At 32.3% G+C, this 19,213-nt stretch overlaps 1 protein-coding gene across 4 annotated transcripts in view; it reads left to right on the top strand.

Annotated features, from left to right (window-relative positions):
* USP34 (ubiquitin specific peptidase 34) overlaps positions 1 to 19,213 on the top strand; it is a 265,762-nt gene that overhangs the window by 94,886 nt on the left and 151,663 nt on the right. For all 4 annotated transcript variants that reach the window (XM_031950529.1, XM_031950528.1, XM_031950527.1 and 1 more), the window contains 3 exons: positions 8,237 to 8,318; positions 8,411 to 8,503; positions 18,695 to 18,820. In XM_031950529.1, the coding sequence (XP_031806389.1) occupies positions 8,237 to 8,318; positions 8,411 to 8,503; positions 18,695 to 18,820 (301 nt within the window). The remainder of the gene's footprint in view (positions 1 to 8,236; positions 8,319 to 8,410; positions 8,504 to 18,694; positions 18,821 to 19,213) is intronic.

The following is a 19,213-nucleotide window of genomic DNA, read 5'->3' as shown; positions in this document are numbered from 1 at the left end:
ATGATTTGTATCTATTTAAACTGATTAAGGAATCTTTAGGTTGTTTTGTTAAATTTAAGCCACTGTCAGTGATTATAATAATAGTTAGGTAGAGCAATAACTTGGAATAAATTTCTTTCCCCTCTCTGCACACTCTTTATTCATTAATGATTTGTATCTATTTAAACTGATTAAGGAATTTTTAGGTTGTTTTGTTAAATTTAAACCAGTGTCAGTGATTATAGGAATAGTTAGGTAGAGCAATAGCTTGTAATAAGGAAGTCTCATCTTTATGAGTTAAAAAAAAAAATAAAACAGCCTCAGACACCTACTAGTTGTGACTCTGGGAAAGTCACTTAACCTATTTTGCCTCAGTTTCCTCATATGTAAAATGAGTTGAAGAAGGAAATGACAAACCATTCCATTATCTTTGCTTAGAAAACCCAAAATGGGGTCATGGAGAATGGAACAGGATTGAAAGGATTATTCAATAACATAATAATAATTAATGTAGTGCTTGTCTAGGAATCAGAAAATTCCGGGTTTAAATACTCAGATATTTGGTATGTGACTCCAGTGACTCTAGGCAAGTTAGTTACGCTCAGCCTTCTTTTCTTCAATTGTTAAATGGGGATAATGGTAGTACCTTTTTATAGTGTTGTAGTGAAGATTGAATAATAATAATTAACATTTATAATTGTGCTTAAGTTCATAAAGCACTTTACATAGATTATTTCATTGGATTCATATCTAGGAGAGATAGATGATATTTTAATCCCCATTTTACAGGTGGGAAAAGAGACTGAGTCCATTATTCCACTTTGCTAACTTGCTGTATATAACATATGGTAATGTATATAAAGTACATATAATTATTATAGCTATAGTCTATGGCTGAGATGGAGAGGAAAAGTACATTGTGCTAAGTGAGTATGTTGAGCAACTGATTTGGTTAAGATGGCTAAGGGAGAGTTAATATGTATATTGAAATTCCATAATAGGTGGGCAGGAAGAAGAGAAAAATTATGAGCCAAGTATCAAATTCATTGGAGAAGGAAGGCAAGTGACCTTGGGATTTCAGTTGAGTAGTGGAGATGAATTTGGAAGAGGGGTTAATTAAGTGATAGAGGTAGGGAGAAATGTGAGTGATATTTTTTGGGGGGGGTTGAGTTAAGGAAGATTTTTTATTTCCCTCTTTGCATCTTAACTGTTTCCTAGGTTCTAATTAATTTCAGATACAGCTGTTATTGATGCTTTATTTAGTGTGTATACTTGTTCCAGAAGTATTTCTCTAAAATTTTTTTGCATTGTTTGTTTTTTTCTTCCTGGGTTATTTTTACCTTCTGAATCCAATTCTTTCTGTGCAACAAGAGAACTGTTCGGTTCTGCACACATATATTGTATCTAGGATATAATGTGACATATTTAACATGTATAGGACTGCTTGCCATCTGGAGGAGGGGGTGTAGGGAGGGAGAGGAAAAATAGGAACAGAAGTGAATGCAAGGGATAATGTAAAAAAATTACCCAGGCATGGGTTCTGTCAATAAAAAGTTATAATTATTAAAAAAAAAAAAAAAAAGAATAAAAACTCATTGAAAGCAGGAAAAAAAATTTAAAAAAAAATTTTTTTGCGTGTTCTGATTGTGTGGTTTTTTTGGATGAGGTAGTATTTGCCTTTTTATACTTGGCTTCAGTTAATGAGCCTTATATTTTCTTACTATTGAACAAATTTTCACTTATTTCTGGATTCATTGCCAATTTTATATATTAAAATTAATATTTTTAAGTTCTTCTCTTGACTTTAGGATGCCAGTTAGTCTCTCAATTCTAAGCCCCAGCTTTTTCCTTGATAGCTTTATACTTGATGTGTCTTGCCCGGAGATCCAAGACCATATTTGTAAGTATCACATTCATCCTCTGGATTCAGTGTCAAAGCTTCCAAAAGAATAGAAATTCTTTCTTGGTCATGTTAAGAATTTTACATTTAAAGAAGTCTAAATTAAAATTTCATATTATTGGAGAAAGTTTCCATGGGATGAAGTAGCTACTTAATGTGCTTTTCAGTAAAGCACTATAACTTGATGTGAGCTATTTACAGCAAGTGGTTAATATGTTGTTTTGCTGGGATTCCTTATTTAATTTGAAAGCCATATTAAGTTTTATTCAGGAGTAAGAATAAGTCTTCTATGTTGCACATACCATAGCAAATTTGAAGTGTTCCTTGCTTGTGTCCCAATTTTTATTTGTTTTTGAAATTGTCATTGGATATGAAATATACTAGCATTTTCATTACCCTTGGTTTTAATTTTATTTCATGTATGTGGCTTGTTATGAATACAGAACTGAGTCCTAATGCTTTTGTTATAATGAGTAAAGACAGTATAGATGTTAGAATACTTTTGAAGGGTTTGTTTAAGAAACACCAGATTGATAGACCCTTAGACTTTTTGATATGTACTTTTTCTTCCTCATCCAATATAATTTTTTGTAAGGGTTTAAAAAAATAATGCAAACTATTGAATCCTTTCTATAAAATATATAACGATTTAATTGGCCTGCATTTAGAAAAGTCACTAGTATTGCCTTTGGGCATTAAAATTGTGATGTCTTCTGTCAAAAAATATTGCTTTAGGATTATATCGTAAAGGAAGTCATTAAAATGCTTTGCAAATAATTCCTGTGACATTGTGAAGTGTTAGAGCCAATGATTATGAATTTTATATGTATTTGTTTCTTTTGAATTTTGAAGAAAAACACAGTTTCCAATAATCCCTCTTTTTGTTCCTAATTTAATTGATTTTGAATTTTTTTCTTTTCTCATCACTTTGACCCATGTATCTCCTTATTCTTTAGGCCTTGGCTTTCAGTTTTTGATAAAGAGTATGAAGAATTTTTTAAACATTCTTACCCTTATGTCATTCCTACCTTCATTCCAGTCTGCATGTTTCTTTTAAAAGGGAAAGACTTTATTTGGGCAATACAGTGTTGACATTTTCTACTGCACTAAATAGTGATGTAATTTTTCATTGTGTTTGTAGAAGTATTCAGTAGTATTAAGCTGCTTCTGTCATTATGCTATTTGATAACTGTCTTGGAGATAATCTACCATAACTCATCTTAGTACACTCCTTACTATCACAGTTTTTACAACATATGCAATAGCGTGCAATTCCTGAAATATTTTTATATTCTATCAAATGTGATAAAATTGCAGAATTTGAGAGTTGGAGGGACTTTTGCTGTGAGCAAGGTATCACCAGCTACTGTTACTCTTTTTTTTTCTTCTCTGACCCATAATTCTTAATTTGATAGGTTCTTTTTTCCTAATGTATCCTTTTTTGGAGTACAAGTAGCTCCTTAGAGAATGGACTTTTCAGGAATAGCCAAAGTCACAAATCTCTTTTTTAAGCTCTTAATTGTATATCTGTTCTTTCCCTTCCTTTTCTCCCTTATTATAATCTTGCATTTTCTATCATCCAGAGAAGGGTCAAATCTTCCCTCCTCTTCACTTCTTTTGTGGTTTTCCTTTTTGAAGCTTTTCTTCTTTTTCCTTTTAAGAACTCTTCCTTCTTCCTTATAACTTGGAGAATAAAGAGGTGTACTACTACTCCCTTCTCTTTTAAGGAAGGATATGTGTTTGCAGATAGGCCTTTGTGGCTGTGACAAAAGTACTAACATTAAATGCTTAGGGCAAGTCTGCACAATTTCCCCATCTTTTCATAATAGTTGAGATTTTCTGTCTTTTTTTTTTTTTTTGGTACTACTTGTATTCATACAACAGCTTTAACCATCTTATTAAATTTTTTACAGTCAACTGTTGTGATCTAACCCCACTCAAATTCCTCTTGTACAGTAATTCCCTAGACAGAATTCCAAACGTGAAGCTTTTCTTCAGCCTTGAGTCACTCTTTTCAGTTTCACTGATTTTCCTCACCTTCAAATTCATTCTGCTGTTTCATTTATTTAACTTACTTCACTTACCTACTTAGCTTGCCTGCTACTTTCTTCTTATTATTCTTAAATCTGTCTCTTAGTTAACTTCTTAAACTTGCTTGATCTTCTTTAATTCCTTCTCTGGGAGATTGCATTTTTCCCTTTTTGTATGTAAGTGTTTTTTGGGGGGAGGCACAGGATTCTTTTTAATCTAATAACAGGTGATGGATTAGTGAGTTGGATTCCAGCTTTTTGCGGATCTATTTCAGTATGCTCTTCTCTTTTCCTTCTCCTTTTCCAACAATAAATATTTGGTGATGGATTACATCAGTTAAACTGAGAAGATAGAATTGAGTTGACTCTATTTCTAATACTTCAGTGGTCTATCTTCCTCTTAGTGAGTTAGATTATTGGGCTTTGGAATCAGACTTATCTTCTTGAATTTAAATCTGGCCTCATACACTTAGTAACTCTTTGACTCTGGGTAAGTCTACATAATCCTGTTTGCCTCAGTTCCTTATCTTTAAAATATGCTGGAGAATGAAATGGCTATCTTTGGGATCACAAATAGTTAGGTAGGATTGAAACCTGAACAACATCCCATCCATACTGCACTCTCTAACTACTAAAATTCACAGATTGTCAGTTACCCTTGACTTTTGATGAATGAATAACATACCCTTTCCCCCCTGCCATCTGGTAGCCCCCATCCCTTTTCTGGTAATACAGTTCTCTTTTGACATTCTTTATGCAAGTTTTCCTTGAAATTTTCATTTGTAATCTTGGATTTACTTCAGTTTCGAATTCTTTAGAGACTTATATTCCATGTCTATCCTTTTTTGTCACTGGGAGAATACTGGTATTGTCTCCTTAGTTAGCATAAATAGTGAGTAGATGCCATAGGCTCTCTTCCAGGAGTGAAAATGGTCTGGGCTTTCTAGATACCTGGCAGTTATACTCATTTGCTGACCAATCAAGCTCAGTTCAGTATTATGCTTAGTTCATAAAACCCTGAAGGAACTTACCCAAAATAATCTAGCTTGTTTACTTTCTCTTCCTTAGTTCCGTTTATTGTTCATTTGCAGTATTTGATGAATGGATGATGTACATTGTCCATTCCTTTCATATTTCTGCAATCCTGTCTATGTTCATTTCAGTGGGATTAAAGTACTATTTGTGGGAAAGTTTTAAAAATTGTGATTCTTGTTAGGAAATAATTTTTTTTATGGCTTTCAGAAATGTGTCTTATTTGCTAAGAAGATCAGGAAATTACTTAGGTTGATGAAATGAATGAATTAGATCCTATAAAAATGCAGGACATTGTTAAATCAGGAGATATTAAGATATAGTGAGACAATTCTTGCTTTTCATGACCTTATATTTGAATAGATGGATTCATTCTTATCAGGGAGTGGTAGCCAAGGGAAGAGAGTTTTTGTCTGGTTAGTCACTAAAATTATGACTGAGGCTGTTTTAAGGGGGAGAGGGGGGGAGGTGAATGAATGGGAAGGTCCCCCAGGCTGTCATAGATATCTGGTAGTTAGTTATATTTTTTTTACTACCTAATCTCCCTCTTCCCCAGGATAAAGTTCCACTTGAGGGGATTAAGTGACCCTGGGAAAGAAGCTTTTTCTCTAGTCTAGGGTGACACTATTCTGTACCTATTCTTTGTTGGGAATAGAGAGGTCAAATATTCAGTAGCAAGTAACAAGTTGTAGACAAATGGATTTTAAGTTTATGGTAAATATTTTAATTATCATTGTGGCATGTAAAAAAAAAACACCAAACACCTTTAATAACAATCTACCACTCATTAAACATTATTAATTAAGTTGAGTACAAAGAAAAAATAGATCTCAAGGAATTACCATTTCAGTATGGAAGACAATATATAAATAAATTGGTAGGTATGAGATACATAGAGGACAGATAGAAAGTAGATTTAGAGAGTAATACAGAAGATAACTTTTATAAAATTTCAAAGCAGAAAGAACCCTCTCTCCAAAATAAATCTAATAATATTGATACATCATAGACACCAAAAAAAGAACTTTTTTTAATAACTTTTAAATCAAGTCTTTCAATCTTGTTTATTCTTCATATTGCTTAATTATCATCTTTCCCTTGCTGTGATCAGCAAAATGTCTTTTTTTTTTTCTATTACTTTTTTCTTCCTAAATAGTTATCACTTGTTTTCTATTACTGAATTAATATTGGAGTGTTGCTGTTGTACACATTCTCTTCTTTTACATATATCTGATACATCATCATGGAGTGAGTTTACCTGTGTGTGTGTGTGTGTGTGTGTGTGTGTTACATTGGAAAGATAATTGATTACATGGGAGCTGATGCAGAGGGAATTTTGGACAAATGATCTTATTTTCTTCAGTAAGATATGAGGCAAGCTTCTGAGGTGTGAGAATTAGGGGATGGAATCGTGAGAGGTTTGAGATTATGGGTTTATTTGGGAAGTGTAAAAGGATTACATTAGTGAGAGCCCAGTTGACATTATGGAACATAAAGGTCTAGTGCGCCCAGTTCAGGAATTTCTCTACTTTCATTTGGCATAACATGTGCAGGAGCAAAGACAGCAGATAGGGGAGTGATGCAGGAATTAAACTTGATAAAACATAATCAACTATATGATAAAAGAACTAGGATCTCAAGAAGAAGACAGTGTAGAAATGAACTGGTTCACTAAGCAATCAGTATGGAGAAAAGAAGAGAGTAAGACTATAGTGCAGGGATAAAGCCTGGAGATGTTCAATGATGATCCCTCCTGATGCCTAGGAGAGAACTGAGGAGTTGAAGTCACAGCGTGGACAAATAGGAGAATTTGGTAAACTCTTAACTATAAATGAGAAGTAAAATTAAACTTATTTCCTAAATCTGAGAAACTATAACTTTCTTCTTAGATATAGTTTTTAGATTACAGCTAAAGTAACCATGCCAACTATTGTTCTACTTTCCTCTGTTTTAGAATTGCAAACTCAACAAAATATCAGTTCTTATATTCTTTGACTCTGATATGATTCACACTTCTCAAGTCTAGATAACTTATTTTTTTTCTTTATTGATTCTTGAAGATTTTTAGTTTGAGTAGAACAGATTTTTATGTTTTCTAAGCAGTATATTAAGTATGTCATTTTTTGTAATTCATCTTTTTTGATTATTGCACAAAAAATATTGTATACAATATGCCATATTGTATACTATGTAGAAGTTTTTTCACTCAGAAATTAGGAATATGTATGTAAATTTTTATTAATGTCTGTATATTTAAAAATAAAATCGAAACCTGTCTTGCTCTTATTGTTTTATCTATAATCTTTAGGCAGTTTTGTATTTTAATCATGCAAATTAACTTAAAACATTTTTCATTACAAAGGATTTTATGATATACTTTAATATAAAATGTATATATTAGTAGCAAATGGACTAATAGATACTAAGATGAGAGAGACAGAATAAGGTAGGGCTTTATTATTTAAAGTGTACTACTAAAGAAGAAAGTCTGTCATTTGTTTATGAAGATCAGAGTAAAGAAAAGATACCTGATAAATGTTGTGAAGGGGGAAAAAATGCAAAAAATTATTCATGGGATTAATAACATCTGGAAAAGTAGTGATAACATGGATTAACTACTTGAACCATATGATCACTTTCATATATGCATAATTAACAAAAAGCCTTTCTGTGCTTTAATATAATGATATTCTTAGTTTATTATAAATATATATTACATTGAAGGTACTCACAAGTTGCAAGTTGCTCAGAATAGTATTAAGCTTAATATTCATTGCTCTTCAGAGATCACATTAGCAGTTTCCTCACTGAGGATTTTCATAAGAAATTACTCTTTCAGTAATTAATAAACTTTAGGAATTATTCTTGTTCTTTGAAATTCTTGGAAATTCTTGGACTTGCTATCTGTCTAGTACTCATACTGAACATACTGAGGAACTAGTAGTGCCTTCGTATTTCAGTCCTTTGTCATATATTTGGTTGAAATAAGGCACAGTATAAATGATGTCACAGACAGAATTGTCCCAGAGAACAAGAATAGTAGAGCCAGTGAGACGCTTCATTTCACATTTTCCTCAATGACATCTGTCAGATTAAAGCTCTTTAATAAGTCTTTCCTTGAGACTTGTGAAGCTTCACTTTTTATATTTTTGTTTTAATCACTGGAAATTTATCTGTCTATATGACTTTTAAATGAAAAGATCTCTTTGTTTTGCTAGATGATGATAGTAACAAATTTTAATGAAAAACCCCCACAATTTCTGCAGTGCTAACTAATTTTATTATTTTACTTTAGGTCAATTGCAAAAGAGCTTGCAGACTGGCTTATTAGCAACAATGTTGTTGAGCATATATTTGGACCAAATTTACATATTGAGGTTTGTTTTTAAAAAAAAAAAAAATTTGATTTTTAACAATCATGATAGATCAAAGTTATTTTGTATATTGAACATGTATCCCTGTTTTACAGATTATCAAACAGTGCCAAGTGATTTTGAATTTTCTGGCAGCAGAAGGACGGCTAAGTACTCAGCACATAGATTGCATTTGGGCTGCAGCACAGGTAATTATTGGTCCAATTAAAAGAAAATCTCAAAAGGCTTTTTTTATAATCACCTTTAAAATGTTTTCAAATATTTTATTAGCATCCACTACTTTTTTTGTTTAATGTTGTAATTTTAAAGAATTTTTATTGCTATCTTTCATTCTTACTTCATGAAAATTTCTCCATTATCATTTTCTCTCTAAGAAATAACCCAAATAAATATTTTTTAAATGGAATAAAAGAGGAAGGGGAGAAAATCACTCAAATCCATCAGAACAGTGGAACAAGATTGGAACATATATGAAGTGTTCCATATCTGTGTACCAAAAGGTAGTTTGGAAACAAATTGAATTTGACTTTAAATGCCATTAAGAATAGCTTATATTTTTCATAAGTAAGAGGGAGTCAGAAATACAGGTATAGAAATAGTCAAGCATATAGTTTTAGGAAAGTCACCTTTCCAACAGCATTGAGGATCATTTGAAGAAGAGAAAGTCTTGCATCAGGAAGACTAATTGGGAAGCTGTTGGGAGGCAATATTTTAGGGAGGAAGAAGTATAATTTTGCAACATTCACTTTTGATTGTTTTGGGGTAGTTTTTTCTATTCACTTTTTTGTCATTGTGTCACAGTGAGACAGCTGGGCTTGGAGTCAAAGAAGACCTGAGTTCAGATATGGCTCAAACATTGACTAGTATCTCATACTTAACCCTGTTTACCCCAGTTTTCTCATCTATAGAAATGACCTGAAAAATGAAATAGTAAACCACTTTAATGTCTGTCAAAAAAACCCAAATGGGGTCACAAAAAGTCAGATACAATTGAAACAATTGAATGAAGTAGTAAATCTGGATTACTGAAAGTATCCTTTGTAGAAATAGAGAAATTCAGAAGAATCATTCATATAGTGATTCAGTCTGACAATCTGTCAAGTCATTAAGAATTTATTAAACACCTGTTATGTACCAGATGCTGAGGACACAAGTACAAAGAATGAAACAGTCCTGACTTACAATGATCTTACATTGTAATGGAGGAGACAAGAAGAAATAAATTAGGTGCTTATGTATGTGCATTAGACATTATGAATTAAGAAAGCTTCATGCAAAAGATGCTTTTAAATTGCATCTTAAAGGAAAGAAAGGATCTCTTTGTGAGGTAGTGCTAAGGAAGGCATGCAGGCCAAGCTTAGTCATGGCTACTGCTGATTTCCTCCTGGGGACCTCCATTTTGGAGTTAATCCCAGATCGATTGTATTTCATTTCCTCTGACTGTATTTCTGACTCTCCATACGTTACCACCTGTTCTGTTACTTTCCCTTCTCTTCCCCTCAAACTTTTCGTCTCCCTTTTATGTGTTGTATTGACAATATAAGCTCCTTAAGAGCAAAGACTACATTTATGCCTGTATTTATATCTCTCGCGCCTAGCACACAGTCATCTTGTTGCCTCCCTGCCACTGCAAAGACAGAGTCACATGAGAGATGGAGTGGCTTGTGTAAGGAACAGAAAGAAGTCCAGTTTGGCCAAATTTCAAGAGTGTAGCAGAGAGTTTTGTCCAGTGAATTGTAAGAGAATGAGGAGTTCTAAGATATAATGATCAGGTTATAAACTTGAGAATACTAGAAAGATGATGGCATTTTTGAGAGAAACAGGAAAGTTTGTTAGAGGAGAGAGTTTAGGGAGGATATGATCAATTTAGATTTAGATATATTGAGGTTTAGATGATTCAACTAGCATTTATTAAGTATCTACTATGTGCTAATAAGCACATCCATTTTAAATATCCTTTAATTGGTTACCCAGGGCTGAAGTTCAGAAGCAATACTAGATCTGAATATTAAGAAACATAGAAATGATAATGAAATTCAAAGGAGTTGATGAGGTTATCAATAGAGCAAGTGTAAGGTAAGTGAGAGTAGCATCATGAAAATGTAGAAAGGTAGCACTTTGAGAAAGATTAGGTTGGAGAAAATATCCTTAGATTTGGCATTTAAATAGTCATTGGTAACTTAAAAGTTTAGAAAAACATTTTAACATAACTTGATCATCAATAATTTTTAGCTATCATAATTTTGGTCCTAAAATTTGAACCATGTGGATTTCAAATGAAGAAAGACTAATGAGTAAAGGAGACAGAGGAAGAATATACACATGACAATGGGGAGTGAGGAGTATTTTGACTTCCCCATCAAGACCAATGTGAGATAACATTCTTCCATTGCTAGAGGAGTTACTCTGAGATTCAGACCTTGTTGAGATTTAACAGAGGGGAAAAGTTTGAGAACAAGTAATCCAAAATTAAAAGAAATTATTTTACTATAAAGGGGAAGAGGATAAGGCAATATATTTCCCTATGTCTTTTCTCCATCAGGCTAAATATTTCTGCTTCTTTTATACTATAGAAAGCAACCTACATAGCATTATCTCAAGCCCCTGCATCATCTTGATCTCTGATCTCCAGTTCATTTACAGCTAAGCAAGATCCCTACACTGCACAGATTTCAACCCAGTTTTTCAGATGTGTTTTGAAGCAGAACACACTGGATCAGCGTTCTTTTCTCAGTCACAGAGCAACCTCAGAGGCCTTTCTTTGGATTCATTACGTACCTGAACAAGAAGAAAACCCTTTTCAGCTACAGAATAAGTAGTTACCTAGCCATTATTTGATGGCTTCTAACATTGTAAAAATCACTACAATTAAAAGAAAGTCTTCTTTGAAAATAACAACTCTTATGGTATAGAATTGTTGGCTTTTTTGCCTACTCCACATCTCCACTCAAATTCAGAAGTTTTCTTTTAAATAAGCAGACCGTCTAAAACATTACTTGTTTTGTCTTGTCTTGCTTGAGGCTGTTTGTAGATTAAATAGCTATAGTCTGTGTCTTTGTCCAGGTCATTGCTAATCATGTTTAAAAAAAAAAAAAAAGCATAATGTCACAGAATACCTCTCTCTAGATTGATATTGAATAATAAATCACTATTCTTTGCATTTGACATGGTAACTGCCTTCTAATCAAAGGTCTGTTTCAGACAGAGGTCCAGTTCTATTCTGGTTTCCTTTTTATTGGGCCTAAATGCTGAAAATGACTTTTACATGTGTATTTCATTAACAAAAGTAAAAAATCATTTTGTTTTAGGGGGCCTTGCAAAATAAGAGGCCATATATTTGGCCCATGAGCAGTAGTTTTTAGATTCTTTTTCTAATCTAAGGTCAGCAGTATTTTATATACAACAGAGAGACTTAATATGCTTTGTTAAAATTTAGGTAACTTACACATATATATATCTTTACCATTCACATGATTTACTGGCCAGGTAATTTTATTGCAAACTTAATTCAGTATTCACTTCCAGGACTTCTTTTTTATGAATCTACCATTACACTTGGTGATTGCTCCTTTCTTAAGTGTTCTCTGAATTTATTTTGAGAGATGTATTCTGTAATTTTGCCTGAAACTGAAGTCCAATTCTCCAAAACAGGGTTTGTGAACTCCATTCTCTTCATTTTGTAGGAGAGGAAAAATAGGATATTTGCCTTCATATAATCCTATTACACTATGCCTAACCCATTGTGCAAAATCTCATTGTGAACATTTTTTTATTATTTTTTTGAGGCAATTGGGGTTAAGTGACTTGCCCAGGGTCACATGGCTAGGAAATGTTAAATGTTTGAGGCCAGATTTGAATTCAAGTCATCCTGACTTCAGGGCTGGTGCTCTATCCACTCTGCCACCTAGCTGCCCCTACTAACTTTTCTTAATGATAACTTCATCCTTCTTAAAAGGTGGAATAAAAAAGAAGGGAAATTTTATATTCCCTGATCCTCATTAAAGAAAAAATTGGGTTGCAAAGATGAAAATTCTAGGAACTAAAGAAAACTAACTGCTCAATTTCAAAAAGAGAAGAAAGCAAAGGCACAATCTTTCATTTGATTTCAAAGGAATTGTATTCTTATACATTACTAAGAACATAATAAAAATTTTTAAATATAGGAGAAAAAAGGCAAAGAAAGAATAGGTAAGAATGAAATTATGAAAACAGGAATACTTATTATGAGGAGGAAAAAGTGAAAAGTCTTAACCTGGGATCAATGAACTTTAAAAGAAAATTGCTAACAGATGTTTCATTATAATTGGTTTCCCTTTTATTCCTATGTATTTTGCTTTATGCATTTAAAAATATTATTCTGAAAAGGGTTTCAATAGATAAAGCTTCATGAAACAAAAAAGTTAAGAACATCTGGCCTCAAATGACTGATGTGGCTATATAAGGAAATCATCAACCAACTTGAATTTTTAAAAAGGTATGTTCACGGGGCAGCTAGATGATGCAGTGGATAGAGCACCAGTCCTGAGGGGGAAAAAAACAAAAGAAAGAAAAAAAGAAAACTTAGTAAATTATTAGATGCTTTCATCTCTAGCAGATGTCTTTATAAATGAAATGCCTCATCACTATTTGGTATCATGCTATGTTTATATATCGATTTCCTAAACTCATCTCTTTCCTCTGTATTCCAGGTCGCCTTTTTCACACTCTTATGATGGTATTACTTGTATATTTCAGCACTGATCTTTAGATTGGCATATCTTAATGTGCATTTCTATTTATCTGTTTAAAAAATAATAATATTTGTACTTTTCAAAGCTATATTCAGTTAATGCAGTCTTATTCTGCCAAGTTTCCCTGGTACTTTTGTGTTCGATACATTCTTTTTGGTTTAGATTCTATAGTTTTTCTTGTTTGTTAGAAATACTTTGTGCACTCATGTAATATACCTGAGTGAAAACCTAGGATTTACTTCCCTGTAAAAATTTTTGTGTCGTGTGAATTTTAAACATGTTTATTGCAATTGTACATTATGAATGTAGAATTACTTCATTACTAGAACTAGAATTCTGAATTCTCTAAGTCACTTTTGTTAGATATTCATAGGTGATTTAGTTCCCCTTCCATTTTAGGTGGAAGCCCTTTTGATAAATTTCTAAAAACCCAAGCTAATACCTTCTTATCATTTCTTATGCATGACTTCCTTGACTAGGAATTTTTTTATTCCTCTATCCTACAATTACAATTTAAACAATTTTTAAATATTTTTTAAAAAAAGTTTTGAGCTATCTGAAGTCAAGAGGACTTGAGTTCAAATTTGGCCTCAGACACTTAATACTTCATACCTTTGTTTCTCTGGGCAATTCACTTAACAAGTCCCAATAGTCCCGGCCAAAAAAAAAAAAAAAAAAAATTAGTTTTGAGCTCCAAATTCTATTCCTCTCTTTATGCCCTCTACTCTCCTTGGGAATGTAGGCAGTCAGATACAAGTTATACACGTGAAGTCATGTAAAACATTTCCATATTTGTCATTTTGTACAGGAAGGCTCAAATAAAAGAAAGTGAAAAATAGCATATTTCAGTCTAAATTGAGACAACATTTATTCTTTCTCTGGAGACAGATAGGATGCTTTATCATTAATCTTTTGGGATTGTTTTGCTGAGAATAGCTAAGTAAAGAAGAATATTGAACAATATTGCTGTTATGTTGTTCTCCTAGTCCTGTTCACCTCACTTGATACATGTATCAGTTTTTCAGAAATCATCTTGCTTGTCATTTCTTAAGGCATAATATCCATTGTAATCATATATCCACAGTCTGTTTAACCATCCCCCAATTGATGGTCATCCCTTTAATTTTTAGTTCTTATCTATCACATAAAAGAGGTGCTATAAATGCTTTCATACAAGTAGGTACTTCTCCCTCCTCCTTCCAAAAAAAAGTGGTGGACATCTTTGGGATATAGTCCTAGCTATATTTCCTTTGGACATAGTTCCAAATTGCACTTCAGAGTGGAGGGTTTACTACTCCACTAACAGTGCATTAGTGTTTTAGTTTTGCCACATTCCCCTCTAACATCCATCATTTTCCTTATTTTGTCTTATTAACCAATCTGATAGGTGTGAGGAGCATCCTACAGTTGTTTTAATTTGCATTTCTCTAATCAGGAGTGATTTAGAGTCCAGCTTCAATTTTGCAACTGAACATTTTTAAAGTTATGTTTTATTATCGGTAAATGTTTGATTTATGTACCCATTTTATATATAGCCATGTAAAAATTTTTTGAGTGAAGAGTTCATGAATGGAAAAAGTTAAAGAAATCCTGATTTAGAATGTTTTTTAATGTGATTATAGATAGCTTTGGTTTCTTTATCTGAAATTTGCCTGATCATATTCTTTGGACCACTTATCCATTAGGGAATGAATTATATTTTATAAATTTGACTCTCTTCTCTATTTAGTGGAGAAATGAGGTATGGCTCAGATATTTAAAGCTTATTTTTACTTATTTCACTATCTCTTTACTTATTTTTCTCTTCTGAACCCTTTCTCTTTGATTGGAAGTGAAGAAAATTAATGTTGAATTATACTATTTATTGCTATTATTTTTATGTGAATCTGTTTTCTCAGACTCCATAACATCTGAAAGTTAGGTAATTTTTAAAAGGTGTAATTGAATAAGGTAATCTATTTCTAGACTTCTAAAAGATTCTGTGCAAGGACCTTTTTGTTTTGGGGGGTGTGTGTGTGTGTGTGTGTGTGTGTGTGTGTGTGTGTGTGTGTAGGAGAGTAGTCTAGGTCTCTCCTCCAGAGATGTGTCTTTTTTTCTTTGCTACATCCTTCATCAAGGTTTGGTGTGGCCTAGGGTAGAAAAGAGCAACCAAGAAGGTAAAAGCCCAATTGACATGGCTTATGATATTTTTGTTCATGTTTGCTAGAGGCAAGCTGGGTTTCATAAACCAGCTAAATTGCATTCCTTAAGTGCATTAGAGAAAGGCAAAATAAGATCAGTCATATTTTTTAAAGCCAGTTCTCCTAGTTGTAGATTGACCCTAAGGATCAGTCCTTCCTTCCAATGATAAAGTAACAAAAAAAAGCTGTGAACTCTTAGACCACTTTCTTAATTAAATATTCCCCCATCATAGCTTCCTTCCATTGTCCAGAAGAGGTAAAAATGATGTAAGGTTGGACCAGTTAAAAGGCAGACACCCCTAAGTGTAAAAGATGGAGTCAGGCCCTGATTAGAGTTTTTGGCATGCCATTAACCTAGCTTTCATTAATAAATTGCATGCACTATTAATAAATTATCATCTATTTGGAGAAAGGCCTCATTTTATTTATTGGTTCGATTTCATGTGTTGTAGAGGTAATATTAAATTAAAGCACTGTTTTTATACCCTTATGATTTTTTATTTTTTGACCAAGACTTTGTAATCTATGTCAGCTCTTTGTAAATTCCTTTTCTTGCTGTCATTTGTGCTTTCACTTACCAGACTTACCCGAAGTAAATAGTATTTAACAAGAAATCAAACTTGTCTCTTTTTTCCTTATTGCATGTCTCTGATTGGAATCTACTTTATACTCATTCAAAAAGACATATGTATATATTTTATGATAGGTTTCTGTTTTTGTTTTTGTTTTTGTTTTTTTTTTTGTCTTTAGATGGTGGAACTTTTATATCCTGTGCTTCCTAGGAGTTCAGTATTAGATCTAGGGCAGAGATGTAAGTGTTGGATATAGAAGAAGAAAAGTTATGAGTTGCCAATAGCATCAACAAAAGGACTTAAATTTTCTCTCCTTTTTACCTCTGATTATTGCAATTCATTCTATGAAGCCTCATTGATGAGGAATATTGTAGAGAGGAAATGAGCTTCTTTGCAGTAGCAGCAAGTATAAAAGCATGTTTCTTTAATTTTTTACATTAAAATTGCCTTTATTTGTTGTCTATTGTTACATAAAATAACATAGAGAGTATTTCTATTTTCTCTTTAGAATGAAATATTTATTTTCAGGTATTAATTAGAAAAGTAAAAATTTACTACAGTATTTTGTAAGTAAACCACATTAACACAAATCATTTAAAAAACCTAGAGTATATAGAAGTGTTTGATAATAAGAAAGTCAATTAACTTATTCTCTTTGGTGAATCCATGCCATGTACTCTATCTTGAATATGATTTTAATTATATCCTCACCAGTTATTTTTGTTCAGTGAACAAATCTTTCAATTTGTATTGTCTAACATTGAATATATATTTATCAGTTAGGGACAGATAGAGGAGATTATAGTAGTTTCCAGGTTCTGGTTAGGAAAGTTTGAGACCTATGGTCAAAGTAAAAAGTATTTCAGTTTCAATTAGAAGGAAAGCAGTTATTAGCTAAATCTTGGCCGTAAATGTCTTCGATAAAGGACTGATATGAAAGATATCTAGGGATTGATATTTTCTAATATGTAAATGATTAAGAATATGAATAAGAAGTTTTTTTTCTCCCCTGAGGCAATAGGAGTTGTGACTTGCCCAGGGTCACATAGGTAGGAAGTGTTAAGTGTCTGATACCAGATTTGAACTGAGGTTCTCCTGACTTCAGAGCTGGTGCTCTATCTACTGCCCCACCTAGATGCTCCAAATAAGCAATTTTTAAGAGAAGAAATAGCAGGTTTTTTTTAAATAATAGTTTTTTATTTTCAAAATAACATGCAAATATGTTTTCAACATTTATCCTTGCAAAAGCTTATGTTCCAGAATTTTCCTAGAAAGCCAGTTATTAACCATCGGAAAAAGTGTCCCAAAACACTAATAATGTCAAATCCACATTTAAAAAACAAAGGTTTCATTTTAAATAGCTTCAGATTCCCAAAATTGATAAAAGAGAACAAATTGAAAATCATTGGAGGGATGGCATTAAGCAACTATTGGTTGATCTGTGAATTGGTCCATTATTTCAAAAACAATTTAGAACTATGTTTCAAAGTCATTAAATTCTGTGAACCTTTTGCTCTACTGATTTTGTGTGTGTGTGTGTGTGTGTGTGTGTGTGTGTGTGTGTGTGTATGTGTATGTATGTATGTGTGCGCACGTACACATGCACATTATATACTTCCAAGGAAATAGTATCAATTTCTATAAAAATGTTGTAGCTCTTTTTATTGCTGGAAAAAACTGGGAACAAAACAAGGTACCCGTTATAGTATATGAACATAAAGGAAATTTACTTATATGATACGATGAAAGAGTGACAGATTCTCAGAAAACCAAGGAAAATATGTATGAATTCATTCAGACTAAAGTAAGGAGAACCAGGGAAACAATTTATACATTGACTAGACTAAGGTGTAGACATAAGACTAGACAAAGAAGAAAACAGCTTTGAATGAATTAAGAACTCCTGACTTCAGAAATCTGATGATGAAGCATGCTTCCCACCTTTTAGGAATAAAGCAATGGTACAAAATAAGAAATCATTCCACTCAAACCTTTGCCAAAAGAAAGTCCTAGATAATCCATTGATGTAAAATACTTTACTTGCATATTTTATACATCAGCATGTAATGTAGGGTACACTTAAAGTCTTTTAAAATATAGTGATTTCTTCTTGATCTGGTAAAGCTATTATTATAATAAAGAGAAAATTAATAAAACGTTGACATTATTGGATTCTTGGTATTCTGAATCCTAAGTGATTAAAAAAATTTATAAAGCTAGTTTTCTTCCGCGTTTCTTTAAATTGTAAAAACTCTAAAGAAATCTTCAATTTGTCTTCATTCTAGATTTTATCAAAATATCACCTTCCAAATATTTATCTAATAATGCAAAAGGAGAAAAAACTGACCATGTGTTACTTTCATAGGTACATATACATAAACCCACACACTTTTAAGTAATTTAACGTTGGTTTTGACTAGGGCAAATAAATGCTACCTTTTTATTTTACACAGTTTATCTCTTTTTATAATCCACATTATGGATTGATTTTGGCACTTAAGTTAAACTGCTTTATATTTGTACTAATAAAATATAAATATCAAGAATTAAACGGTAGCATTCATAAAATTGTAAAAAGGCCACTTATAACAAGTATATAATCTATAATTAGGATAACTTATTTATTTTTGGTGTGTATGATTTTACTTTTACTTATATAGTACCTAAAATTAATAGCTGCTTGAAATTATTTTGTGCTGATATTTGTGACTTCATACTTACAATTCATTTATTCCTTGCTTTAAAAATACAGGAATACTCTTTTATCAACATATAATGGATGCAAACATCAGCATATGTTGTGTAGCTAATTTATTACTTATCTCATCATACTCTGTAATAATATAGCTTTTCTATTTATTTTTCTTATACATACTATGTATTTTTTTGTTTTCCAGTTGAAACATTGTAGCCGGTACATACATGACTTGTTTCCTTCGCTCATCAAGAACTTAGATCCTGTTCCACTTAGACATCTCCTCAATCTGGTTTCAGCTCTTCATCCAAGTGGTCATACTGAACAAGTAAGAATTTTTTAAAAATTTCATTTTGTGAAAGGGGAAAAATATGTATATTTGCTAAATGAAAAAATGATTCTTAACCTGGTATCCATGAACTTTAAAAAAAATGATAACCATTTCAATGCAGCTTTTTAATATTGTAACTCATGTCTTCAATTGAAAGGAATGCTGGACTTGGAGTCAGGAAAACCTGAATTCAAATCCTGCCTCAAACATTTCTTAGACGTCTGAATCAATTACTTTACCTCTAATTATGTCAGTTTTCTTCATCTATGAAATGAGGATTATAATAAGATTCCAGGATTGTAATGCAAATAAAATTAGGTATTTGTACAGTGTACATTTTTGTACATCTTCAACTGTGAAATAAATGCTGGCTACTATTAATAAAAACAG

This window comes from Sarcophilus harrisii, chromosome 2 (genome assembly GCF_902635505.1).
Source record: "Sarcophilus harrisii chromosome 2, mSarHar1.11, whole genome shotgun sequence".
Classification (NCBI taxonomy): Eukaryota; Metazoa; Chordata; class Mammalia; order Dasyuromorphia; family Dasyuridae; genus Sarcophilus; species Sarcophilus harrisii.
The sequence above is the reverse complement of the archived record's forward strand: the minus strand, read 5'-3'. Positions and strand labels throughout refer to the sequence as shown.